We start from the raw sequence: 27,022 nt of genomic DNA, 5'->3' as shown, positions 1-27,022 counted from the left end.
GGGGCCGGCGCGGCGAGCGCACCAGCAGCATCCTGGCTCAGCCGCTGCGGTGGCGGGGGCGCAACGAGCTGGCCGAGGCGGCGGCGCCAGCGGCGCCTTAAATAGCATCCGGAGCCGGCGCGGGGCAGGGAGTGGGCTGCTGTGACAGCCGGCGACGGAGCGGCCGGTCCACGGAGGAGGTGAGTGCGCCCGCCGTGCGGAGCCGCGCCTGCTCCCGCGGCGGTGCCCGGGCCCCGGCCGAGGCGCTGGCTGACGTTGCCCTTCAGGGCCGAGCCCGGAGCAGCGGCCGCCGCGGAGGCGCGTGAGCCGCCCCAGGCTCGTGGGGCCGCGCCGCCTTTCCGGCCTCCTGCCCGCGGCCCCTCTTCCCTTGGCAGCCGGAGGCCTCCTGGGCGCCCGTACCGCCGCAGCTTCCTGTGTCTGAGCCGCGGGCGGCGCGGGCGCGGAGCTGGTGCGCGGCCGGGGATGCGCGCGGGACCGACCCCCGTGTGTGCGGCGGCGGGGACCGGCCGGGCGAAGCAGCCGGACGTCGCGCTTCGGCTGGGAGGAGGTGGCCCCGCCGGGCCGCTGACGTTGCCCTCGGCCGCGGCCCCCGCCTGCCCAGAGGCCGGGCTCGCGGGCGTTCGGACCGTGCGTGGGGCGAGACTGCACTCGCGCCGGCTGAGATGCCGGCCCCACGCCGCGCGCCGGCACGAGGCCCACGGGCAGCTCAGAGGCCGCTGCCAGAGGCAGACATTCTCTCGGTGTCTCCAGAGGAGTGCCCGTGGCCCCTGCACTTGGCCGTGGAGTCATTGATCTAAGGAGTGCCGGCATTTTTTGAAATTGAGAAGCAAAGATGATGTCTGTCACCTGGCAGCGTAGACGGAGAGTGGCGGTAGATGACTTGAATGGACACGTGGATTCGAGTCTGGGGACAGGCGTTCCCCCAGTCAGTGCATTGTGAGAGTGAGGAAACCCCTTCCCCACTCGTCCAATTTCAAGGTTATGGAGCGTAATTAAGAGTGACCATTCTAAAAACGTCCTCTAGTGCCCTGGCTAAGACTTTTAAGCTTCTTGGTGCAGGAGTGTCTGAAGTCCCGCGACTCGCACTGCCCTGCCTTTTATTTTCTTGACCTTTGATTAGCGTTGAGGGAAACTGGTTAAATCTTGCAGTTTCTGCCACACGTTTCACAGCTTAACCTGTGATTGTCCCAAAGAAAACAATTACTGGCTTCATGCAAGCAAAAAAATCAGACTTCTGGTTGATTGTTTCTTTCTTTTTTTTTGTTTTTTTCAAGTGGACGTGGAAGGTTAGGTTGGCTAAAACCTAAAGTTTGAGTTGTAGGTCTGTGCCGGGTAGGCTTGAGAAGATGGAGCTTTTTAAGGAACCACTGCTCGCCATCAGATTGGAGCCAGACAGTGCGGTGTGATATAGTGGAAAAGGACCAGGTCTGGGGAGACTTACTTTCTTGTTCTGACTCAACTCGGAAAACACCTCCCTAGTCTGAGGCCCCCCTCCTTATATTTGTGAACAAACTGCATTAGACTAAAATCTTTCATGAGTCCAAATTCTGTGACTAGAAAAATAAACTTGTTAGCAGCACACCTTATACCTCTCCCCTTTAAAATAGACATATTAAAGACTTCTGTTTTCTGAATTTACTGTAAATAGAATACTTAAAAAAAAAATTACCCAGACGGGCGTGGTGGCTCACTGTAATCCCAGCACTTTGGGAGGCCGAGGCGGGCAGATCACTTGAGGTCAGCAGTTCGAGACCAGCCTGACCGACATGGACCCTGTCTCTACTAAAAATACAAATAATTAGCCAGGCGTGGTGGCATGCATCTGTAGTCCCAGCTACTCGAGAGGCTGAGGCAGGAGAATCGCTTGAACTCAGGAGGCAGAAGTTGTGATGAGCTAAGATCCCACCACTGCACTCCAGACTGGGCGACAGAGCAGGACTCTGTAAAAAAAAAAAAAAAAAAAAAAGTTACCCTTCCCCACAATTATAAGCATTTTGACATACCCTTCCCCACAATTATAAGCATTTTGACATATTTACTTCCTGTCTCTGTTGTTCATATTTTGGCAGTATTTTTATTATTGTCACAGGCAGCCTGACTAAAAAGAAATCTGGGCTTTTAAGCTTTTGGTATTTGGGAGGTAGATACAAGTGACCCATGCATGTAGGGATAGGTATCTATTTATACCATACAGGTAGAGTTTTCATAGCCACCTCTACTTTTGTGTGAAGTTTAGGCTAACTGAAAGTGTACCAGCATGCCGTGGTGTATGCAGAAAAATGAACATAATTCAAATTGTGTGATAGTTTTCTCTTGTTGCCATTATATATAACCCAGGGCTTGCCACAAACTGAAATTTCTTATGCATTTACATTTAGTATTAGATGTAAAATGACTATCTCAGAGTTGCTGCCACAAACACTGGTAAAACTGGTAAAACTTTCTAGCATGCTTAATGTCTAGGTCTTGCTACATCTGTTTTGATGTAACCGTTTTGTGGAAAATGGTTGTGTGTTTGGGGAGGCTTTTGAGAAAAGATAAGGTTGTCTTGTCATCACAGCTGGGTATTTCTCCTCCTCTCTCCCTTCCAGTTTCACTTTTCTGGAAATAGCAAGACTATAGGAATAGTAATTTCTAGATATTTATAGTCAGTAACCCTAGAGGAATGTTTAGTTTTTAAGATCAATTGAATTTATTGTGTAAGTTTGCCATTTAAAACAGGTGCCCATTTGTGTTTACTGTCTCTTGTAACCAAACTCTGTTCAATTAGAATCCATTAGTAATGTTTTGTGGACAGTCTTGTTTGGATGATGCAGCACATGAGGCTCCTGTACTACAAAATAGAAAAGAAGTTTCCCTAAGGCAGCTCAAAGCTGTTGATATCCTAAAGCCTTTTTAGGCCTCACTCTCTGACGGGCAGTGATCTGACAGGAGGTAGATAAAGGTGCCGGAGTTTTTAGTGAAGGTTGGGAGTCCAACTTGGTAGTCAGACAAACACGTGATGGTCAAAAGTGCCTTTGACACTGGGGCCTGGAGAAGAATTCTCAGTGGCCAGAGCTGATCTGAAGCTGCAGGCAGTTGAGTTTGAGTTTCAACATGCTGGTACTTCAAGGGGCTTCTGAAAAGTTTTAAAGGAGCACAAGCCCTGAAGGAGAAGCTGAACTTAGTGAACTGGAGAAGGCAGGGGCAGTTTTACCAGGGTTTGTGGCAGCAACTCTAAGATTGTCATTTTACATCAAATGCTGAACATCAACGCATAAGAAATTTCAGTTTGTGGCAAGCCTTGGGTTGTATATAATGGCAAGAAGAGAAAACTATCACATAATCTGAGTTATGTTCATTTTCTACATCATGACATTTTCACTTTCTTTTTTTTTCTTTTTTCCCAGATAAGGTCTCACTCTGTCGCCCAGGTTAGAGTACAGGCACAATCATGGCTCGTTGCAGCCTCCACCTCCCTGGGCTCAGTTGATCCTCCCACCTCAGCCTCTCCAGTAGCTTAGACTATAGGCGCACATCACTATGCCCAGCTAATTTTTATATTTTTTTGTAGTTAAGTGGTTTTGCCATATTGTCCAGTTGTCTTGAACTCCTGGGCTCAAGCGATTTGCCCTCCTTGGCCTCCCCAAAGTACTAGGATTGCAGGTGTGAGCCACTGCACCCAGCCCACTTTCTCTTTCTTGACTGTGTTAGAAACAACACAGTATTCATTCACTTATGACCTTTGAGGAATCAAGAGGGGCGGGTGAAATATTGGAGACTCCTTGAAGTGTGGCTGGCTTGGAGGGTGTCACACCCTTGGACAAAAACTTAAGTGGAGGTGAGTAAGGGCCCTGCTCCCCTGTGCTGCATGCCTTAGAAGGATGTGATCATCTGGAGGCAAATAGCTTGTTGTTTGAGGCCAGGAGTTCAAGACCAGCCTGGGCAACACAGCAAGACCCCATCTCTAGAAAAAAAAAAGTAAAAACAATAAAATAAAATCTCAAAACTGGTGGTTCCATATAGGTGCCTGGGCTGATTCTCTTTATGAATTATTTGCTGGTCTTCAAGTTTAAATAAAATTCTGAAAGCTGTCTAATATCTAAAAACCACTTGCCACAGAAAAGCTGTATTCGTTTTTCATATTTTAAGAGTCATACATGCTTATTGGAGAAAATTTGGGAAATAGGAGAAATGAAGCTCTTCCAGAGATTAAATACTATTAACGTTTTGTTGTATTTCCTTCCAGTCTTTTTTCCCTTTACAATAAACAAATTTTAAGCATACATTGTTAATTAAAGATTACAATTTTGACAATTTAATCACCTAGGTTATATTGTGGGCTTTTTTCCACGTTGTTATGTATTCTTTAGAAAATAAGTTCTGAAGACAACTGCATTATTTGCTGTATGGGCCATAATTTAGTTACTTCTCCCCAATTGTTGGATATTTTTCAGAACAGTTTACCAACCTTTGTTATATGTTTAAACACGTCTTTAAAAGATAAAAAATGTTCTGCTTTAAAACTCTTGAAATTAATAATAATTTGAAAAGTGTTTTTACTAATGAATAGGTTTAATGGACTTTTGGGTTCATGTATTCTAGTCAAAAGCAGTTGAAATAGGGATTTCATGGTTTGGAAAGAGAAATGGAAAGAAGTTAGGGCATGAGAGGAGGAAACGGGGCTGCCTGTAGACCATTTCTCATTCTGGAGGGGACTTCTGATAAACGTAGGCTCTATCCATTAGCACAGCTTTGGCTGCTGTAGAAATGGGCACTTTCCCCTTAGGTTTGCTGTGGGAGAAATGTCCATATTAAGAAGGACTGAAATACTCTGAATACTATTTATTCCTTTATTAAGCAGAGTCATGAGAAAGTGCTTCCGGAGCTAGTTTCTCCCTCAGGGCCCAGGTGTCTGCCACGAAGCGGGGCTGTGGTATAGGTGACCGAGGTGGTGGCCACAGCCTGGACACGGCCAGGCTTAGGAAAGGAGCAGTGATGAGAGCAGCAGACAGAGCCAGGTGCTGCTAAGCTTCTGATGGGTTAACTCTTAGTACCCCCAGCAACCCTGTAAGGTAGGTCCTGCTGCTGTCCTTACTGTACACAAGATAAAGGAACAGGTGCAAAGATTAAGTTGCTCAAACCAGAATTTGAACCTAGGCAGTCTGGCTTCAGGGTCTGTGCTCCTAATTGCTTGGCTCTACTGCCCCTCCAGAGCTAGAAGTGTCTCAGTCCAGGAGGGCCTGGAAAGTTCCAGGGTTAGGCCGGGCGCAGTGGCTCACGCCTGTAATCCCAGCATTTTGGGAGGCCGAGGCAGGTGGACCACCCTGACAATATGGGGAAACCTCGTCTCTACTAAAAATACAAAAATTAAATGGGCGTGGTGGTGCGCGCCTGTAGTCTCAGCTACTCAGGAGGTGGAGGCAGGAGAATCGCATGAACCCAGGAGGCGGAGGCTGCAGTGAGCCAAGATTGCGCCACAGCACTCCAGCCTGGGTGACAGAGTGAGACTCTGTCTCCAAAAGAAAAAAAAAGAAAGTTCCAGGTTATACAGCTGGCAGTAAGACAGGAAGGACAGAGCTGGGTCTCCTTCGGTGTCACTGCTCCTTGATTTTACCCCCATCTCATTTACACTCTGCCTTGAATTATCTCTTTATACCACTAGAGTGCTGAAAGAGACCACAAATTTTGATTCAGCTTGGCTTAGGGAGTGATAAGATCACTTGCTATGTAGCTGTGACTTTCTAGAGAATTAAAAAATAAAAGGCTTTGCCTGCCCTGAATATCGGTCTTGTAAGGCTGGAGAACAATTGAGACGCATGATTGGCAGGGTGCAGTGGCTCACGCCTGTAATCCCAGCACTTTGGGAGGCCGAGGCGGGTGGATCGTGAGGTCAGGAGATCAAGACCATCCTGGCTAACACGGTGAAACCCTATCTCTACTAAAAATACAAAAAATTAGCCAGGCATGGTGGCGGGTGCCTGTAGTCCCAGCTACTTGGGAGGCTGCAGGGCTCGGAGGGGGGCGACTTGGCCAAGGTGACACAACCTGCCTGCCCCTCTGGCCATGCACACGTGTGGAGTTTGTTCCCAGGCCCTGTGCCTGTTCAAAGAATGGCTGGACGTCGGTATTGCCCTTGGTTTCTGCCCTGAAGTCCAGTCAGTCAGCAGTTCTGCTTATTCTGACCTACTCTCTGTGCAGTATTGCCCAACACACATGTATTTCCTCCTTGCCTTCTCAGTATTGCCATCGTGATCCAGAATTGTCACCTCCAATTTAAACAGTGAAGGCCTTTGTTAGAAGGAGGGGCAGGATGCAGAGGGGGATGGTTGCTTTTTCTAAATCACAGCTCTGATCAGATCCCTCCTAAGCAGAAGCCTTCCAGGCTCCTCTCCATAAGGCTCCAGGTGTTTATTTACCTTGCCTGTCAGGGGCTTCTGCAGCTTGGTTCCTACCTGCTATCTCCACTCCTTTCCAAACCACCATATCCTGAGGCTTCTAGAAAGCAAACTCTAGTGGCATGGGGTTAGTGGGTCTGTGTACCCAAGACACTGTACCTGGGTGCTGTCATCTGCCCAACTGACCTTCCTATGTCCTGGTCCAATGGTGTCCTTGATCCTATAGCTAAGATCAAGACACTGAAAATCTCTAGACTCAAACCTGTGCTTTTGCTGGGATAAAGTTTGTGTTGAGTACACCTAGGCTGGGTGTGGTAGCTCACGCCTGTAATCCTAGCACTTTGGGAGGCTAAGGCAGGTGGATCACCTGAGGTCAGGAGTTCAAGTCCAGCCTGGACAACATGGCGAAACCCTGTCTCTACTAAAAATACAAAAATTAGCCAGGTGTGGTGGCAGGTACCTGTAATCCCAGCTACTCAGGAGGCTGAGGCAGGAGAATCCCCTGAGCCTGGGATGCGGAGGTTGCAGTGAGCCGAGATCATGCCACTGCACTCCAGCCTAGGGTATAGAGTGAGGATCTGTGTCCAAAAAAAAAAAGTACATCTAAATGGTATGATGCCCACGTTGGCCTATTTGGAATGCCATTCCTTGTCCCACAGAGCCCTGCTCCTCAGAGGCACTTTTCCTGGAGTGACTCTCCCCTTCCTCAGCTACGCTGACTGTCATTCAGCTGTGGATGCACCAGCGATCACGCTAGTGGTTAAAATATCGAAATACTCCCATCCTGGCTAGAGAATAGCTGCTACCCAAGTGCCCCACCCTTCATGTGGAAACTAAAGGGTTAATACATGGGGCGGGCAGCAGAGGAACTTCGGAGCCCTGTTTTGGTGCACTGGCCTGTGTCTTTTCTGACTGGTTGGTGTCTGTCCGTACTGGCTATTAAATATTTTGATGAGCATCCCAGCCTCTGTCCCACGTGCGTCTTTTCATGAGTGCATATCTGGCTTCCACAGATTGGCACCCCAGCCACACTCTAAGCTCTGGGCACATGGGAGACCTAGTCATTGTCATCTCTGTGTTTTCAGCAGCGTTTAATACAGGGCCTTAGCGCTAGTAAGCAGGTAAGATTATCTAATGATGGATTGAGGGTAGGGCAGGTTCCGATGGTCAGATGTCCCATAGAAGGTGGTCTCTAACAAGAATATACATTGTAATGTTCCAGGTTTGTCTATTCTGATACTGTGCAAAACTTAGATCTTATAGCTAAGATCAAGACATCGAAAGTCTCTGGACCTAAGCCTGTGCTTTCACTGGGTGAAGTTTGTGTTTCGGAGTACGTCTGAGGTGTTTCTTTCCGTGTAGTTTCAGTTGTGTTGGAGAAGCAGGTGGCTGTGGTCTTTGCAGGGTGTGGGAGGGGAGGAGATTAGTGTTGAGCTCCAGCTAATGTTACATAACTCTACTGTAGTCTTCCTTTACCTGGTATTCTTGTGTTCAAATTGCCCCTTGTTTCTGTGCCACTAGTGAAATGGTCAAATGGCTCATTGTTCCTTCTGTAGGACAATTACCTACATTGTGCCTCAGGCAAGCTTCTGAGGCATCCCAGGATGGGGAGCTGGCGGGGGGCCTTGTCTGTCAAGCAGCCCAGCCAGGCACCTCACAGTGGACGGAACTGAGTTCTCGAGGGGGTGGCTGAGCAGCCCAGATTCCCAGGTTAGACTCTGAAGACAGCCAGTCTGTGCTTTTCTCTCCTGATGTGAGTCAGAGGCAAACTCTGCCGATGCCAAGACCTCCCTAGAGTTCAGGCAGGGTGAAGATCCTTGTCCTTGGGGTCAGGGCTGAAGCTTCAGGGTGTCTAGGACAGACCTTCAGAGGAGGCCAGCCCTGGAGCCTGGCATGGGTCTTGGCCTCAAGTCTCTGTCCTCCAGAGAGGCCGGCTCAGTCTCCTCATCCTCTCAGGCAGGCCAGGTGACAGTCACCCGTAGTGTCCTGCTCTCTCTAGCATGCTTCCCTCCATCACTGGGTGATGCTCAGTGTCTTTGCCTCCCTCTTTGATGTGACAGTCCCTTTTTGCAGGGTTTTGCAGGCACTGTCCCTCTGCCTCGCAGGTGTGGCACGCATTTCAGGGTGCTTCCATTAGCAGTTTCATTCGTTGTTGCCCACGGTGGGGAACAGATGGAGACACTAGCCAGGCAAGCCACCAAAGAGGCTGCAGGGCTGCTCAGGAGATTGAAGGACTGTCTCCAGAGTGGGGTGTATGCCCCATAGTGGCTGGCTAGACCATCCATTAGGGTGTAGAATAGAATAGAAACATTAGAACTTCTATGGATAATTATTTTTTGGCCATCTTTTAAATTCATATTTGTGTGTTTTCTAATGTTCAGAAAATATTTGCAGGATGTACATGTATATAGTTTATAGATAAAAGCATTTAATGTGAGGGGTGCATTTATTTATTAGAGTACATCATCAGAAGTTTAGAGAACCAGAAAGTTAACTCCTTCTCTAGCACCAGTATCATGAGAGACCTCTGAATGCCATTTTTTAAAAAGGAAAGAATTGGTCAATTAAAGGGGAATAGAAACTGCTCTCTGGCCAGGTTGTGATTCATGTCAAATAGGCCTGTGACTTCAGGCGAGTCAGGTTAACTCCAGAGTGGGTTTTGTCTCTGGTCCCAAAACTTAGCAGTGTGGAAGCCTCATTGGGATCAGGGTTTTATTTTTTTCTCTTTTGTTTACTATCCTATCCCCTAAGGCTGGAGCTGACTTGCATATCCTCAGTATTTGCAAATGGAATATATGGGCGTTTTTCTTGCATGATAATTAAGTATTATGCTGAGTTGGATGCTTCAAGTCAATATTCAGGTTGCCTCCTTTTGTTTAAACCTTTGGGCAGTTGGCAAGATGCAACCTACATGCCAGTCAGTTTTACTATCCCGCACATGATACCCCCACGCGGTAGAACCATAGAGCCGTGGAGGCCTCAGAAATGTCACCTGAGAGACAGGCTGTTGGGATATAACTTAAATTTTTTTAAGAAGTGGGTATAATGAAACAGCAAGATGTTGATCATTACTGAAGCTGAAGTTGGAGTCATGGGTACATAAAATATAGTTTTATGATACTACTGTGTCTACATTTGAATACATTTGAATTTTCATAATAAATTTTAAGTGAAACATGAAGGGAATATGGAGACCTGAAACTAGTGTCACCCATTCCGAGCAGGTCATGGCCGAACTGCATGGTCTCTTTTGCTTTCTGTCTTTTAAACACTGGTCGTTATTCTATAATCTTCCGCAACTTGTTAGGTTTGTTTTGATTTTGGCTTCCCCAGGGCCAGTCACCTCTTTTTATAGTTACCTGAACTCTTTGTGTAATTTTAGCACATGTCTCATGGTTGTCAACAGCACCTCTCTTCTTCCCCATACCATGAGCTAAATCCTGGTTAACCTTTTCGCTATTTCACTTGTTGCTTCCTCCAACACCACTGAAGTCTTCTACATAACAGGCACAATTTAGAGGTCAGAACAGGGTCCCATGTTTTTTGCAGGCTATGTCCAGTCCTGGGGAGCCTCACAGCCTGTGATTATCTTGTAGATTCCATTCATCTCTGCTTTTTTTTTTTCCTTTTGACGGAGTCTCTGTTGCCCAGGCTGGAGTGCAGTGGTGCCATCTTGGCTCACTGTCACCGCGCCCCCCCCCCCGCCCCCCCCCGGGTTCAATCGATTCTCCTGCCTCAGCCTCCCGAGTAGCTGGGACTACAGGTGCGCGCCATCATGCTTGGCTAATTTTTGTATTTTTAGTAGAGACGGAGTTTCGCCATGTTGGCCAGGCTGGTCACAAACTCCTGACCTCAGATGATCCACCCACCTCTGCCTCCCAAAGTGTTGGGTTTACAGGCGTAAGCCTGTAAACCTGGCCTCATCTCTGCTTTTTAAAGTAACAGCAGGTACCTTTTGAAATCTGTAAAAACTCAACTCAGAAGTGGATTTCTCCAAACTTGTGAGAGGCTGATCTTCCTCTCCCTGGGCAGAGAGGTCTTTGTGTTCTGTCTTCTCACTCATGTCCTGCTAAGCCATTTCTGTGGTTATCAGTCTCTGAAACCTTGGTCTATTTTAAGAGGTGTAAGTAACTCTACCCAACCTGTGCCCTCTTTAACCTTCTTATCCAGGTCACTGATACGTGATAGCTGTGACCTCTGTGAGCTGCGGGGTGGTGTGGACTCCTTGAAGACAAGGACTGTGTCTTGCTCTTCCCAGTCTCCCACCCCAGGCCTGGGTCCTGGCGGGGACAGGAGGGCTCTGTGAACTAAATACCCACTGGGCGAGGGCGAGCCTCCTGCAGCCAGCTGTTTCTTACTCAGCCGGTTGACAAGAATGCTGTCATGGGAGAGAGAGGCAGAAGCTCCTGGCGGTTGCCTTACAATGCCGCTGCGAGTCCCCAGTCCACCTGCTGCTCCTGCAGGGCCTCCTCCCTGTCTCTTTGCTGGCAGCACTGTCTGGCTGTTGCTAGTGTTTCTCCACCCCCTCCTGTCTCTGCCTGTTCAGACTTGGGCTGGTTCCACCCTCAGCTCTCTGGACAGCCCTCCCTGGGATGCCTGGTGCATGCGTACTGTTTTCTCCCTCCTCTAGATTCCTGGAGCACCAGGGCCCTACCTGCCGTGGTTATCAGATCTGTCTTCTGTAGCTCTGTTAACTCTTGCAGGTGTGTTTGTCTTCATTGATATCCTAAACTTGCTGAAGGCAAAGAAAACCTTGTAAGTACTTTATCCTCAGGCTTTCTGTTTGTCAGGGACTAAAGAGAGTTGGTTATCCCCCTGGAATGTTCAGAGTGTCGCTTCTTTTTTTGTGGTGTGACTCCTTTTTCAAAGAGGCACGAAAGTGGAAGTGGCTTACATAGCAGGTCAGTGGCTAAGCCGGGTCCAGCGTGGGCAGATGGGGCAAAGCATAGCTACGTATTTTCCAGCAGGGGTTTATATCCTATCTGTCATTCTGTTCTGAGGACGGGTCACTACCTAAATCCTTTGTGGAGCAGGTGGGAGATACATAAATACAAGAGGACTTTAACTGACCTGACTCACTTATAGCTTCTTTATCTGGAGAAACTTTTAAAAATACAGCTAATAGTTAGGATGGCAAGTTTTATATTATATTAATTTTTCCACAGTAAAAAATTGGAAAAAATATAGCAACATACAAAGAACAACAACATAGTAGTAAAAACACCCATAGACTCACCACATAGAATTGAAGGTTTTAACATTGACTCTTTTCTTCATATATCACTGTTCCCTGGGGCTTTTGGGTAAAGGTGGAGACTTGATTGTTTAGTCCTGGACGCCAGGATTGTGTGGCCATCTTTTCCCTTGTCTTACATAGTCTTGGAGAAGCTACCATGATGTCCATGCTGGAAGGAGGCGTAGCTCTCCCCCCTACCCGCTCTCTTCTTTTTTTTTTTTTTTTTTTTTTTTTTGGTGAGACAGAGTCTCACTCTGTCGCCCAGGCTGGAGTGCAGTGGCACAATCTCGGCTCACTGCAAGCTCCGCCTCCCGGGTTCACGCCATTCTCCTGCCTCAGCCTCCTGAGTACATGGGACTACAGGCGCCCGCCATCGTGCCCAGCTGATTTTTTTGTATTTTTAGTAGAGACGGGGTTTCACCATGTTAGCCAGGATGGTCTTGATCTCCTGACCTTGTGATCCGCCTGCCTTGGCCTCCCAAAGTGCTGGGATTACAGGCGTGAGCCACCGCGCCCGGCCATCCATGCTCATATTCTGTTTATTTCCATAGTCACCATGGGAAGATGGGAAGATCCTGACTTTGGGCAAAGCACCTGAGAGGACCCCAGGATCTAGGTACCTTCTCTGTGTGCAGTTTCTCAAACAAGTGGAGCTTCCTCTCCATCCGTGGCCCTCGGAGGAGGAGAGTGTCTGCCTAGCTTGGGGCCAGCTCTGGCTATTGTGAAAGGATGTTTGATCCTCTCTGCTGTTCAGTTGTGCTGTCTTCTCCTGGTGTGGTCTCTTGCTTCAGGGCTTACTTTGTGGTTAGCTGAGTCCAGTAAGGTGAAGAGTCTTCTGGATTATTTCAGTGGCAAAAAGCCTTTTATTTCCTTCTTTAGCTTTTGTAATAACAGGCCCTGCTTGTCTTGCCTAATACCCTAATACCCTTAGAACGTGCTGTCATGTTCTTCAACTTGCGGTCATAGAGACACAATTCCGACTCTTCCTGTGCTGAACGTCCACTGAAAGAACATGCCGTATTGATCCAGTTCGTGAGTGAGAAGTTTAATCTACACAAGCCTTTTCTGTCTTGCTCTTTGCAGAAGGGTTGCGTCAGCCTAAAAAGCGGATCTTTTCGTCTCCATCCGCTGCCACAAAGCTATTGACTGAGGCTGTCTGCCCAAGTCGGCTGCCTTCTCTAGCCCTTTTTTTTTCATTTAATATTTTTAATTGATGTGTAATAATTGCACATATTTATGGGGTACAGAGTGATACTTTAATGTGTATACAATGTATATGATCAATTTAGGGTAATTAACGTATCCATCGTCTCGAACATTTATCATTTCTTTTTTTTTATTTTATTATTATACAAGTTTTAGGGTACATGCGCACAATGTGCAGGTTTGTTACATATGCAGCCATAAAAAATGATGAGCTCATGTCCTTTGTAGGGACATGGATGAAACTGGAAATCATCATGCTCAGTAAACTATCGCAAGGACAAAAAAACAAACACCACATGTTCTCACTCATAGGTGGGAATTGAACAATGAGAACACATGGACACAAGAAGGGGAACATGACACACCGGGGACTGTTGTGGGGTGGGGGGAGGGGGGAGGGATAGCATGAGGAGATACACCTAATGCTAAATGACGAGTTAATAGGTGCAGCAAAACAACATGGCACATGTATACATATGTAACAAACCTGCCTTCTCTAGCTCTTATCAGTAAACTTCTCTGCTTCATTGTGACATATCTACAACAGTTGCTTAGCCTTATTCAATCAGTCTCGAAGACAAGTGGAGTCATCTTGCTTCTCTTAGGAAATTTTTTGAATGGAAACTTGCCCTCTTAAATATGTACCGCCAAAATTTAGTCCTGCTGTCCCACGCAAAGGCTGTACATGACCCGGATATCTTCATGGGGCATGTCCTAACTCTAATCATCATTTTCTCAAGTGGATGTACATGACAGATCTTTGTAGCTGTGTATGGAGAGAGAAGGGAGGAGAGCTATATGTTTTGTTCTGTTTGCTCTGGAGAATGCTGGGCAGGTCCTGTTGTCAGCATTCCGTGCATCTCAGGTGGCCGCCTACTAGCTCCGTGTTTCTGGGAGCATTCACCTCACTAGAGCCCTCGCTTGGGACTCTGGATCTTGTGCTTGAGTCTTGTCTGTTTCCCTGGTTTGGAAGATTCTCTTTTCTGTCACAGAAAACTCACAGAAGTTGGAATCCAGCCCTGGTATGGGGCTCTGGGCTCAAGCCTTTCTGACATTTGCTGTTTTACCTAAGAAAAGTACTTATTTGATCTCTTCCCCGGGGGCAGCCTTGATTTGTGTTAAATGAATCATCAGTCGTCTGTCCAAATCTCAGTGTATCTCAGTGTCTTCTAAAGACACTTGCCCTTAGAGTTGACGGCAGTCTTGGGCTGACATTCTACTTAAGTGAAACAATTTGAGAAATATAAAACATGATCAAAATAAGAGCAAAAGGATATTTTTATGTCCCCTTTAAATCAGTGGCTCGCACCCTTTTCTTTTTCCCCGAGTCAGCCAGGAGATGCTCTCTACTCCTTTCTGGTGTGCTGTGTGGGAGTCTGGTGGGGGGTTAGCCGGAGACTACTGAAGTTGGAAAATGCTTAATACCCCCTTTCTTTTTGGAGAATCACTGTTCTATGAATATATCCTCCAGGGACTTGCTGCAGAGATGCAGTCAGAATCACAGAGGGTCTGACACGGTCAGAATCACAGAGGGTCATTCATGACTCAGTAGATGTTTGTTAAGCACCTGTCCTTGGCTCGGGACTGTGTTAAGCACCAAGGGCATATAAAGACAGATGGGAGGAGACCCTGGCCGGGGAGAGGAAGAACCATCTACGGAGGTACTAAGTACCACTCACTGTAAGTGTAAAACAGGAGGTGCTAAGTACCACACAGGTTTACAAATAAAGAAGTCCTGGAGTTCAGAGGAAGGACTGATTGCTTCTCATAGAGGGGATTGTGTAAGACTTCTGGATGGTTGTGGAACTGCCGCCTCCTCACACATGAAGGAGGGCTCTGAGGACCCTGGAAAGTTGGGCTGGTTGCTCACAAATCACCCTCCTGTCTCCTCTTCCCAGTGTCTCTTCAGTGTTTTGCCATTCATTCTCAGGCTCAAAATTACTTCTCTTTTGTCCATTTGTATCCACTTAAGCAATTTTTAAAAATAATTAAACTTTTTTTATTGTGGTAGAATATATATAACATACAATTTGTCATGCTAATCATTTTTAAGTACACAGTTACACAATGGTATGAAGTACATTCATAGGGTTGTATAACCACTACCACCATCTCATTCCAGAATGTTTCATCATCCCGAATTGAAACTCTGTACCCGTTAAGCAGTAACGCTCATTCCTCCTCCCCCTGCCCAGCCCCCAGTAACCTCTCTGCTGCTTTCTGTCTCTGTGAATTTGCTGATTCTAGGTACCTCCTAGAAGTGAGATCATGCAGTATTTGTCCTTTGCGTCATCCATATCATGGCATGTATCCAAATTTCCTTCTTTTTAAAGGTTGGATAATATTCCATTTTATAGACTACATTTTGTTGATCCGTTCATCTGTTGGAAATTTGGGTTCGAATCCTGGGCTCTTAAAGCATTGTGCAGCCGGGTGCGGTGGCTCACACCTGTAATCCCAGCACTTTGGGAGGCCAAGGCGGGCAGATCACGAAGTCAGGAGATAAAGACCACCTTGGCTAACACGGTGAAACCCCGTCTCTACTAAAAATACAAAAAAAAAATTAGCCAGGCGTGGTGGTGGGCGCCTGAAGTTCCGGCTACTCAGGAGGCTGAGGGGGGAGAATGGCGTGAACCCGGAAGGCGGAGCTTGCAGTGAGCCGAGATCGCGCCACTGCACTCCAGCCTGGGCGACAGAGCGAGACTCCGTCTCAAAAAAAAAAAAGCATTGTGCATCGTGGCTTGTCATTATCAGTGTCACCTATGCCCTCTGTCTAGACTTGAACACCCACGCACGACTGGGCTGTTGTGCTCAGCTCTTGAGGTCTGTGGGCTTTGGCTTCAGACCCAGGCACTCATCCTGTTCTCATGTGGAACAAGGGCAGGACATTTGACTTCTGTACAGTTTCCTGATCTTTGAGCTGAAGGCAGTAACAACCCCGTGCAGTAAGGACTGTGATGAGGACGCATTTAGCCCTGTGTGCGGTCCCTTAGCACAGTGCCTGACACACAGCAAGTGCTTAAGCACAGTGGCTCCTAACAAAATCATAGCTAAGTGGATTTCCCCAAACATCTTCCTTCCCCTTTCCTATCCTGTCCTGTCCTGTCCTGTCCTGTCCTGTCCTCTGTCCTGTCCTCTGTCCTCTCCTCTCCTCTCCTCTATCCTCTCCTCTCCTCTATCCTCTCCTCTCCTCTATCCTCTCGTCTCCTCTCCCCTCCTGTATCCTCTCCTCTCCTCTCCTCTATCCTCTTGTCTCCTCTCCTCTCCTCTATCCTCTCCTCTCCTCTCGTCTCCTCTCCTCTATCCTCTCGTCTCCTCTCCTCTCCTCTCTCCTCTCGTCTCCTCTCCTCTCCTCTCTCCTCTCCTCTCCTCTCCTCTCCTCTATCCTCTCCTCTCCTCTCCTCTATCCTCTCCTCTCCTCTATCCTCTCCTCTCCTCTCCTCTCCTCTCCTCTTCTCTCCTCTATCCTCTCCTCTCCTCTATCCTCTCCTCTCCTCTATCCTCTCCTCTCCTATCCGCTTGAGCCCTATTGTTTGTTCCAGATTAATGTGCGAAAATGTGAGCCCTGAGGTCAGGAGGCACTTCTAGTAGCCTTGTCTCTGTCCCTGTGACATGAAGGATAGCTCATTTTCCTAGATGATTCTCATGTGTTGAGGACCAGCTCAGCTGTGCCTTCTCCATGCAACCCTCCCTGAGAGCAAATGCTCCCTGGTCAGATTCATTTTGCACTTACTGCTACTTTGTTATCCACTATTTTGTGTATACATTTATGTTACGTCTTTTAATTCCAAGCCCAATATAAGATTCCTGCCCCAGTATAAGATGAAAGTGTCCCAAAATTCTCCTTCGGCCTTCCTATTTAAGTCTTACCAAGGCTGTCATAGTATGAGGTGCTCTCAGCCCCTGTATTTGGAACAGCCTCAGGGAGAGAAGGCACCTTGTCCTGAAACCGTCTCTGCCAGTCCTAGTCATGGGTCCTTGTACAGGTCAACTAGCTGAATTAGACTTTTTCTAAGGCAAATTTAATGCTAGCTGGGTAATTATTTCTTAGGGTTTCACCTTACAAAGGCAAATGTTGGTTGTTACTGTAAAAAGTGCATTTAAAAATGAGTTTAAAAAGCAATAGAGTATGAGGTTTAGTTAGATAAATGTGGACCCATAGGACAAAATTTCTCCTGTTCTAATATCATTCAAATGTGTTCTTGTGACTTGGGAGAATTTTTTCACTAGTAGCACATACATGACTTCAAAAACTGCTTCAATTTCAACAACTTCAATGGAAGAGGAAAATGTGAGTGTATGCCACAGAAAACTGTTTTGATGCCTCAAAAAGTGGCTGTAGAGATGCTCCAAACCCTGTTTGAAGATGCATATTCAAAGAACTCAAATAAAATATTAATGAAATGTGATTTTTTTTTTTTTTTTTTGAGACAGAGTCTCGCTCTGTCGCCCAGGCCGGAGTGCAGTGGCGCGATCTCGGCTCACTGCAGGCTCCGCTTCCCAGGTTCATGCCATTGTCCTGCCTCAGCCACCCGAGTAGCTGGGGCTACAGGCACTCACCACCACGCCCGGCTAATTTTTTTTTTTTTTTGTATTTTTAGTAGAAACGGGGTTTCACCATGTTAGCCAGGATGGTCTTGATCTCCTGACCTCGTGATCCGCCCGCCTTGGCCTCACAAAGCGCTGGGATTACAGGCGTGAGCCACCGCGCCCAGCCTGATGAAATGTGAATTTAAAACAGTATTTGTAAAGTAATTTAGTTCTTCATGTGACTTAACTATAGATGTAGTTTAATGAATACAGAAACTGCTATAAGATATTTGACCCTGCATCCTAAAAATTTATCTGTTCAAATTCGACATGTTGTGTTTGAGATCTCTTTATTTTGGGGGGCATATATGATATCTGTGACCAATGTGAATGGTTGAGGTGTGGTCCTCATTTTACTGGTTAACAGTTAAAAGCTTTGTGTCTCACTCTTTCTCTGGTAACTTTATAAGGGGATGCGCAGGGAGTGGTTTAAGTGTAGAAGTATTCAGCTGGACTCGAATATTTCAATAAGCCAGATTTATAAAATCAGGGCATCTGCTTTGTTTCTCCTTTTTAAGTCCTTAGGAAATTCAATTGGTGATCTATAAGATCACTTTAATGAAAATTAAGTGGGTTTAAGATTTATTATACTTAGTTGGGAAGAAAAAGCCACAAGGCAGTAGGTGGGAATAACTAACTCACTGTGGAACCACCTGCATGTTTGTGATGGGATCCCAAAGGTACCCCAAATCTTTCTCCTGATGCTCAGAGTGAGGAGATGGGGCCAGAGCAGTGACCACAGTGTGGGAGATCAGTGGGATAGGGTTTGGACAGCAACCTCTGCTTCCCTCTCTAGCTGGGAGACTGGCATCTCTTTTGAGCTGCTGTACCTCCCTCTTTCTAGGGAGAGCCTGACTGCTCTTTTGGTTCAAAAGGGAATGGCTTGAGCAAATCTAACTTTAGGGAATTTGCCAAGCCAGGGTTAGGGAGCACGAATCCAACGGGTTTGGAGTGGTGCTTTGAAAGAACAGCAAATGGCCTGGCTGCTGCTCTCTTGTTCCTCCCTGAAGCCTGAGCTCTGCCCAGCTAGTGAAGGACAAAGGGGGCGCTTTCAGCCTCTGTAAATAGCCTATTGTACAAGGGGAGGAGGCGGGGCACGGAATGGCAGCATCTTGCCAGCTTGGGTTGCTGCGTTAAGGAAAGATGTCAGGCTTTCTTAATTTGCCACTGCTGGGGCAAGGGTGTTATCTATGTGGGTTTGTGTGAGGGCTGCATTCCTAGTGAAATATTCCATCAAACTGCCATTATTCATCTTGATGAAAGCTTGAGGAACTTTAGAAGGAGAGAAACATCCAGACCACCCGGTTTTTGGTTTCTAAATGGTATGAAGAGAGTACAATGTTAATGTAAGTAGAAGTTTGCAGAATTGCAGGGGAGTGTGTGTGTGTGTGTGTGTATGTATGTTTGTGTATGTGTCCTCAAGAGAAGGATGTCCTTGTGAGTCACCTCTGGCCCTAGCCACTATTTTCATGGTACAGATAAAATGGTGAAGAGGTGAACCTTTGTGTATAGTGGGCCTTGAACTCACCACATGTTCAGAGGCCAGGGTGATGGAATAAATGCTGACGTTTTTGTAAGACATTGAGCATTTAGATGGACCTCAGCACGGAGCTGTCATAATACCTGGGAGTGTGAGTACTGGCAGGGCTTTAGAAACCTGACCTCATGGTTCCTCATGGTTCAAAGGAGACTTGTGATAGTTATGTGTGTTCTCAGGGGAGAGGGTCAGTGGCTTAGCATAGTTCAGAATTATTAGCATAGGTTGGATTTAGAGTCACATTGGTTGGTGTCCCGTTCTTGACTAACATCCTGGGGAAGCCTTACGGGTCTCTGGCCTTGGTTTCTTCCTCATCAGTTTGCTTTTGTGATGTTCAGATAAGACACTGGATATGAAAGCCGTTCCAGAACACTAAGTAAATGCTAATTGCATTTTTAGTTCTTCTATCCAAAGTTTGGGTAGACGGGTACCAGGATTTCGGTTTCTGACAGTCAGTGCAGTTCAGTTTCCATCAGTGCTGCCTCGCTATGCCTGTCTCTGCCCAGGTCTATTTAAAGGAATCTTCTGTGCTGGATCTTAACACTGGGTTTGTGCCCAGATTTCCTTGGCCATTGTTACCTTCCCTATCCTTCTGTGGTTTTAGACTCCAGGTTTATAGGAAATTCAGAAAACTAACTGAGCAAACCCACTTTCTGTAAGAGTGGGGAGGAGGGTGCACAGGAGTGGCTGTAGAGGAAGGAGAAGCTGGCTGTCAGTAGCCTTGTGTGTTCCCGGCTGGGAAATACTGGCTCCTTAAGCCTTTAAGCCAGTTGAATTATATTTTTGGCAAACAGCAGCATGATTTATATGCCCAGGCTATGAGTTTATTTAGATGTTTATGTGGAAATTTGATTTTGAAAGAATAAAGAAATATTCAAACCAGAACACTATTGAAATAAGAATATAATCTGTCTGAATTTTACCATTTGTTAGCAAGTGTATGAGCCTTCGTCCTTCTTAGAGACCCCTTAGCCTAATGCTTATGTTCACATCCAACATTAAAAGGCTATTTATTGTGCCTGATTTTCTTTGGATGTTGGTCTGTCTCCATTTTTAAATACCCCAAGTGTCTTTCCCTTAATAGCAGTTAAATAGAAGGGAAAAGATTTATCATGCTATCAGTGTCTGTCTAAGAGTTGTTCTTCACGGAGATCTGGATGAGCTATTGTCTTAGTTCTTTATGCATAGACTATGGTTTTCCTATGTATAGCATTAATCAGTTTGTTCAGTGAAGTTGGCTTGCAGCTTGTTATCTGGCTGCCATCTAAGAGGCATGAATTAAACTGCTATAGTTTGTCATTATCATCCACTAAATATAGGAATTTGGCTGGATTCAAACCCTTAGTATTATAGATTAGTATCTAATGAAATGTTCTTGTACACATGCTACTAAATATATAATTTTCTAAAGTTTTTTTTTAAAGTGTTCTTTCGTAGATTTAATAAACTTTCTTGGTGTAACGCAGTCTATAGCATGGCTACTGTTGATGCTTAAAATAGACCAATTAATCCCCTGTGTCTGACTGTATTTGTTTACAGAGGAATTATTTAAGATTCTCACTCAGGGATGTGATTCTGTTGAACAGCACCTGCAAATTCACACAATCTAGGTGTTATGGGAGTTACTGTAGGAGCTTTGGGGAGAGAAGAGAGAAAGGCATGGCAGTGTGTGTCAGGGGTGAGTACTTCCTATTCAGACCTGGAGTGCTGCAGGGTGATGAAGACAACTAGAGGTGGAAGGATTTGAGGGCAAGGCAAGTTTGCACATTATATTCCTAAGGCTGCTTTGAGGTTGTGGAGTTGCAATACTGTTTCTGGAATCTGAATGCTCAGTGTCAATAGGACATGGACTTGATTTGTCTGCTTATCCCACCTGGTGTACATCCCTTCCTCAGAAAGGCCTTCTCCTGTGCCTTGCAGACCTTGCTTGTTTGATTTTTATCTTCCCTGCTAGAAGGTTAGCCCACTGAAAGTCTAGACCAGGTCATCAACACTGTCTCCCCAGCGCCTGGCCAAAGCCTGGCTCACACTAGGTGCTCAGATATGCAGAGTGACGGGAGTAGCTCAATTCCTATGTATTCGTGTATAATAAATCTGCTGTCAGCATGCTCTGGGCAATCTGTTTCTTTCTTGGTATGCCTTACCTTGGTTAAACATACCACCCAGCATCCTATCCTTCATTTCAGCGGTTTAAAAAATACATGCCCATTGTCTCTTATTGGGAAGCTGAGCAGAAAGAAAACAGTGTCTGTTTTCAGAACCGGTCCTGGCAGCAACACTCACTGATGCCTGTCCCTGCCCATGGGTGGAGCAGTGGGGTGACTTTGCTGCTGGCTGCCCATTGGCCTATCCTCCACCCCTCTGCTCTCCTGAGAAGTCAAGTGTGGATTTTGTCTGCTAGTTACCTTTAGCCCAGTGGGCAGCAGCGTGGGGCTCGGCATGTGACTTATGCCCTGAGGGACCTTGATAGGCTGGGGGAGTGCGGCTGAGCCCTGCTAACCCCCGCCCACCCCCAGGCTCACTGCCCTCTTCTGTGTCTGCAGTGGGGTGTCACCTAGCAGTCAGCTGTTGGTGGCACAGATGGTGAGTGGTTTTGTAAGTGCTGTTGCCTTCTTTCCAGAACCATGGCCTGAAGAAATCTGCTTATCTGTTCTTTCTTTGCTGTCAAGGTAAACCTTGAAATTTCGTGTGTGTGTGTGTGTGTGTGTGTGTGTGTACACTTACACGGATTCATTGTAGCAGAGATTGAATGAGCAGAGCAAATACATTATGTTGGTTCTGGTAGTATTAATGGCCTGTAAAACAGAGACCATTAAATTTAAAATTAATTTCATTTAAATTTAAACTTTAGCAGAAAATTTCTATATTTTAACAAAGAAAAAGAAATGCAAATCAAAACCACAGTGCATTTCTCTGATGACCAGTGATGATGAGCATTTTTTCATGTGTCTGTTGGTGGCATAAATGTCTTCTTTTAAGAAGTGTCTGTTCATATCCTTTGCCCACTTGTTTGTTGTTTTTCTTGTAAATTTTTGTTTTTTCTTGTAAATTTTTTTGGGTTCTTTGTAGACTTTGGATATTAGCCCTTTATCAGATGGGTAGATGGCAAAAATGTTCTCCCATTCTGTAGGTTGCCCGTTCACTCTGCTGGTAGTTTCTTTTGCCGTGCAGAAGCTTCTGAATTTTGTCTGAACACTCCTCGTAGGCAGTGTTTTTACCTGCGTGCTTTGCTTATTCTGCACTCGGGGTGAATCACAGAGCGTTGGTAGAGGAACTAATCATAACATCTAACATTTTTGAGCACTTTCTAAAGTATGTGAGGTCATTCTTACCTCTTTACATGAGTCATCTAGCAGTCAGAAAAGCCCTGCGAGATAAGGTGCTATTTCCATCTCCATTTACAGATGAGGAAACTGAGGCACAGGGAGGTGAGGTCATTTGTCCCAAATCATACAGCCCATAGGCCAGGGAGGCAGAATTTGGCTCTAGCATCTAGGGTCTTTTTTTTTCTTTTTTGAGACGGAGTCTCACTTTGTCACCCAGATTGGAGTGCAGTGGCACGATCCCGGCTCACTGCAACCCCCTGCCTCCTGGATTCAGGCAATTCTCCTGCCTCAGCCTCCTGAGTAGCTGGGATTACAGGTGCCCACCACCACACCCAGCTAATTTTTGTATTTTTTGAAGAGATGGAGTTTTCACCGTGTTGGCCAGGCTGATCTCAAACTGTTGACCTCAAGTGATCCACCTGCCTTGGCCTCCCAAAGTGCTGGGATTACAGGTGTGAGCTACCGTGCCCGGCTGCATCTAGGATCTCAAATACTATTCTGTACTTTCTCTCAAACACTGTGCTGTATTCCCTCTTTAGATATCTGGTGGTTGGTTTAAAGTTTATGCACACCAATTTATCTGTTTGTTTCTTTTGGCTATAATGTCTTGGGGAGTGTAAAAGAAACTGATCTTACCAGAATAGCCAACTATGGGTTTCCCAGCATTTATATTGCCACTATTGTGGTGTGAGGAGTACAGGAAGGTGAAATTTAGATTGATGTGTTTAACCAGTTTGGGAACTTGTTCTGAGATCTGTTGGAAGAAATAGAAACTGATGGCCCTTAGGTGGTTTGGGCTTGTACTTCCCCTTCACTCATATTCCCATTAGCCTTGACAATGAGAGTCGAGTGTTTTTGATTAAGTGGACAGACGAGAGCAGAGACATAATAGCAAAGAAGAAAATAGAAACTTAAATCTACTTATTTGAGTTTTTATGGGAAGACTTCTTCCTGAGCAAAATCTTTTTAATATGGTTAATGAAAGGAAGAGAATGGGGTTTTTTCAATACAAGGTAATGGAGAAATAGAATGAAAATGAAATCCTAAAGTGTTTTTAGAAAAATGACACTTGACAGCCAGGAGAAGCCCCGGATCATTAGATTGTGGGTTTAATGCCTGGACTGGCCGAGCAGCTACCCAATTAGATGGCTGGCCTTTGGGAATTTTGGAGTTCTGGAGAGGAGTCCTGCTTCCCTGGAATGAACATGACATTTTCCTCTTCCAACAGAATTCAGCTTAGAGAACTATCAACACAGGACAATGCAAGCCCACGAGTTGTTCCGGTATTTTCGAATGCCAGAGCTGGTTGACTTGCGACAGTACGTGCGTACTCTTCCGACCAACACGCTTATGGGCTTCGGAGCTTTTGCAGCACTCACCACTTTCTGGTACGCCACGAGACCCAAACCCCTGAAGCCACCATGTGACCTCTCCATGCAGTCAGTGGAAGTGGCGGTAAGTGGAGGGCCCAGCCTGCCTTGTGTGTTTTCTCCGCATTTCCCCAGATGAGCTAAGCCCTGTTGAATGTGATATCCATCAAGATCACAGTCACAATCAAATATTTGTTTGTAAGTGCACTTTATAAATGGAAATGTGCCCAATTACTGATGGTGGTAAATAGAGGTACAGGGCAAAATATAGGCACAGGGACAGATGAGAGGGTGTTGGTTGGGTGTCTACCTCCCGTCACATGGAAGATCATTCTAGAAATGATGTTGAGTTTCTATCCTGTGGTAGGCACTGTGGTCAGCCTGGAGGATTCCACAAGGAAAAATACAGCACAGAACCCCTGTTCTCACAGGGGTTAGATTCTGGTAGGAATGAGAGTTTTCAAACAAATGTTACCGAAAGAATGCACTCGTGGTACATCTGACACTTAGAACACATCCCTAGGCTGTTGGAAGGGACTTTGGGATTTCAAATAGAGTAGGGCTGGAGTGAGAACTTGACAGAAGAACGTGGCTGCAGAATTCGGGGCAGGACATGAAGAAACAACCCTAAGAGGCGCGTCTGGCTGGGTTGCCGAGCGCCGTGGTTGTGTGTGACTTGGGCACGCTGGAGGCTGTGCTCTCATGTTAGGAAAATGAAACTGGAACGCGGACAATTAGGGCTTAATAGGAGGGATGGCGCAAGGAAACCTTAGGATCCTTTCAGGAAGATTCTTAGTGCTCCTGTTCTCCCTGCCTTCCCTAGTGAGAAAGGCGGGGTGTGGAGAAGATGAAGAGGCCGCATGCTCACCGGTGCTTCCACTCCTCACCTGTTCTTTGCTTTTCTCTGTGGTCGCTTGCTTTCCCCTACCCAAGTCAGTCACCCTTCAGTGTTTCCCGCATTCAGCAGATACGCAGAAGAACATTGTGAAACACAAGATCCCCCCCATTTACTGCTTCCAGATGTAAGAGATGGAAGGCCTTCCACACCCTCCCGGGCTGACCACCGCAGAGGGAGTGTGTGCCCTTCCACATAAAGCCCTGGCTGGAGTCAGCATTTTTGTTATTTATGGGATTCTAGGTCTTTGTTTTATTTTAGACAAGTTCTTGGATTCATTAATGTGAAACTCTTAAAATATATAAAAGATTCTTCATTTTTATGAAAAGATTCATAAATATAGAATGACTGAACTACAGCTGAGAAAAGTTAACTTTCTACTTGATTTCTATTTAGAAGGTCAGGGTACCTTAGTATTTCACCTCAGCTAATCACACAGGCTGAGGAGTGAGTGGAATCTCCCTTTTCCTAAGGGATTCCTGTGAGGTTCTGGCATTCATTCTCTACTGGCAGAGCACCTGATGTATCACGGCAGCACTGCCATCTCTATGAAGAGTTGTTGGCAAGTGCAGTGTTAAGACATGTATAACTTAGCAGTAACTGTTAAGAAATGAGTAATTCCTATTATATGAGAAATTGTGGGGGCACTTACATGTGGTTTTAAGACTTTAGCTTAGTATAAAGGCATTGTGCCTTATTAAAATAATTACGTATGTTCTCTCTAGAACAATTGAAAACTTTAGATATGCAGCAAAAAATGAAAATCTGTAATTTTACTGCCCAGTATAGAGGCTTCCTGATTTTTCTCTCTTCATAGACATTGATTTAGCTCTGATTTTCAGAATTTGTGGGGCTCAGAAATAGATACTGAGCTTGCTTTGCCTTTTTAAAAAAGAAGTTAAAAATTTAAATTTAAAAGTAGCTCTGGAATTATGGTGCTTAATAATTACAGATGCTTTGATATAGCTAGCATCATCCTATGGACACCTAGGGCAGGGAAAGAGGAACTTGATTCACTTCATAAGGTACCGGTGAAGACCCTGTGCATCTGGCGCTGCTGCGGGGGTCTGGTGGCCGGAGTGGAATATTGTTGCTGTGTTCCTACTTTGAAAACAAGTAAGCAGGGTTTGCCAGTTCCCACCCTCACTCTGCACCCCCATCTCACATGCACAGTTTTTATCACCCTCCTCGTCCAATAACGTTTACACGGATAATAAACTGAGAAGAATCCGCACTTTTTGGTTTGGCCACTTCTCATCACAACCCACGCTGGCTGTTTCCCAGCTACTGATTTTTAAGGCAGTAGCACAGAGGTTCTTTGTAAGTTACACCTTCTGAAATTTCCTTTTAAAAATCAGGATTGTAGGGCTGGGTGCAGTGGCACATGACTGTAATCCCAGCACTTTGGGAGGCCGAGGTGAGAGGATTGCTTGAAGCCAGGAGTTTGAGACCAGCCTGGGCAACATAGCAAGACTTCATCTCTATAAATTTTTTAATTTTAATTAGTTGGGTGTGGTGGGCTCATGGCTGTAGTCCCAGCTACTCAGGAGACTGAAGTGGACGAATCATTCGAACCCAGGAGTTGGACACTGCAGTGAGCTATGACTGTGCCACTGCACTCCAGCCTGGGCAACAGAGCGAGACCTTGTCTCTAAGAAAAATAAAAATCAGGGTTGTAAAGAGGAGGTTAACACTCATGCTGGTCACCTCTAATGAAGACCTAAATTAGAGAACGGGACAGACAAGCTGGGTTAGGAACAGAATCCAAAAAGTGTTTCCTAAGTGTTGGAGCCTGGACTGATCAGGGCCCTGTCTGGAGAACCACGTCCTTGTGTCTGTAGTGGCAGCTCACAGTCATAACTGTGACGCCCTGCGTGCCAAGGAAGAACTTCCATCTTCTGAAGGATTTTGCTGCTGCTGCTCTGTGACTTTGAGAAATGGATGGAAGCAGATTTTGTGGGTTTGCTTTCTTTTTACATCACTGTCACAGATAATGCAAGATTTCCGGTGTTAGCCAGTGTTCCGGTTTAGCCTGGCTAAATGTTTTAGCCTGTTCTCTGAGATTGAAGCGCCATGGCGCCCTAGTGACAACGATCTTCACTGGAGTGACTGGAAACCTTTTGGGATTGTTCAGAGCCCAGACACACGTGGTTGCAGTTAAGCAAAGTACAGGAGCGTGTTGGAGCGGAAAGGGACCAGGGAGAAGAGGGATGGGGCAGATGTGGGACTGGACTCCAGCTTAGACCAGGCAGCCTTGGGCAAGTTCACCAGGCTTTTCTGACCTTCAGATTCCTCATATGGAAAACAGAAGTGACAGTACCTTTCCTCCTTCAGTGTTGCTAAGAGGACTGAATAGTTACACAATGTCTGCTTGGCCCACAATAAGTATGCAGCAAATGTTAGTTTTTCTCCCTTTGTCTTTTAATCTTCATATTTTATACACAAGAAAACTGAGTCCAAAGAGGTAAAATTGTATCATACAGTT

At 46.0% G+C, this 27,022-nt stretch overlaps 1 protein-coding gene across 3 annotated transcripts in view; it reads left to right on the top strand.

Moving 5' to 3' along the window:
• Positions 1-27,022, top strand: part of ACSL1 (acyl-CoA synthetase long chain family member 1) — a 71,512-nt gene continuing 44,490 nt past the window's right edge. For 2 of the 3 annotated variants that reach the window (XM_030816384.1, XM_030816382.1), the window contains exons 1-2: positions 1-179; positions 23,501-23,727. In XM_030816384.1, the coding sequence (XP_030672244.1) occupies positions 23,533-23,727 (195 nt within the window). In that variant the 5' untranslated portion in view covers positions 1-179; positions 23,501-23,532. Of the gene's footprint in view, positions 180-18,526; positions 18,756-23,500; positions 23,728-27,022 lie in introns of those variants that run through there. The other variant, XM_030816383.1, reaches the window with a different exon arrangement.

The sequence above is a fragment of the Nomascus leucogenys genome, chromosome 7b, assembly GCF_006542625.1.
Source record: "Nomascus leucogenys isolate Asia chromosome 7b, Asia_NLE_v1, whole genome shotgun sequence".
In the NCBI taxonomy this organism is placed as follows: Eukaryota; Metazoa; Chordata; class Mammalia; order Primates; family Hylobatidae; genus Nomascus; species Nomascus leucogenys.
The sequence above is the reverse complement of the archived record's forward strand: the minus strand, read 5'-3'. Positions and strand labels throughout refer to the sequence as shown.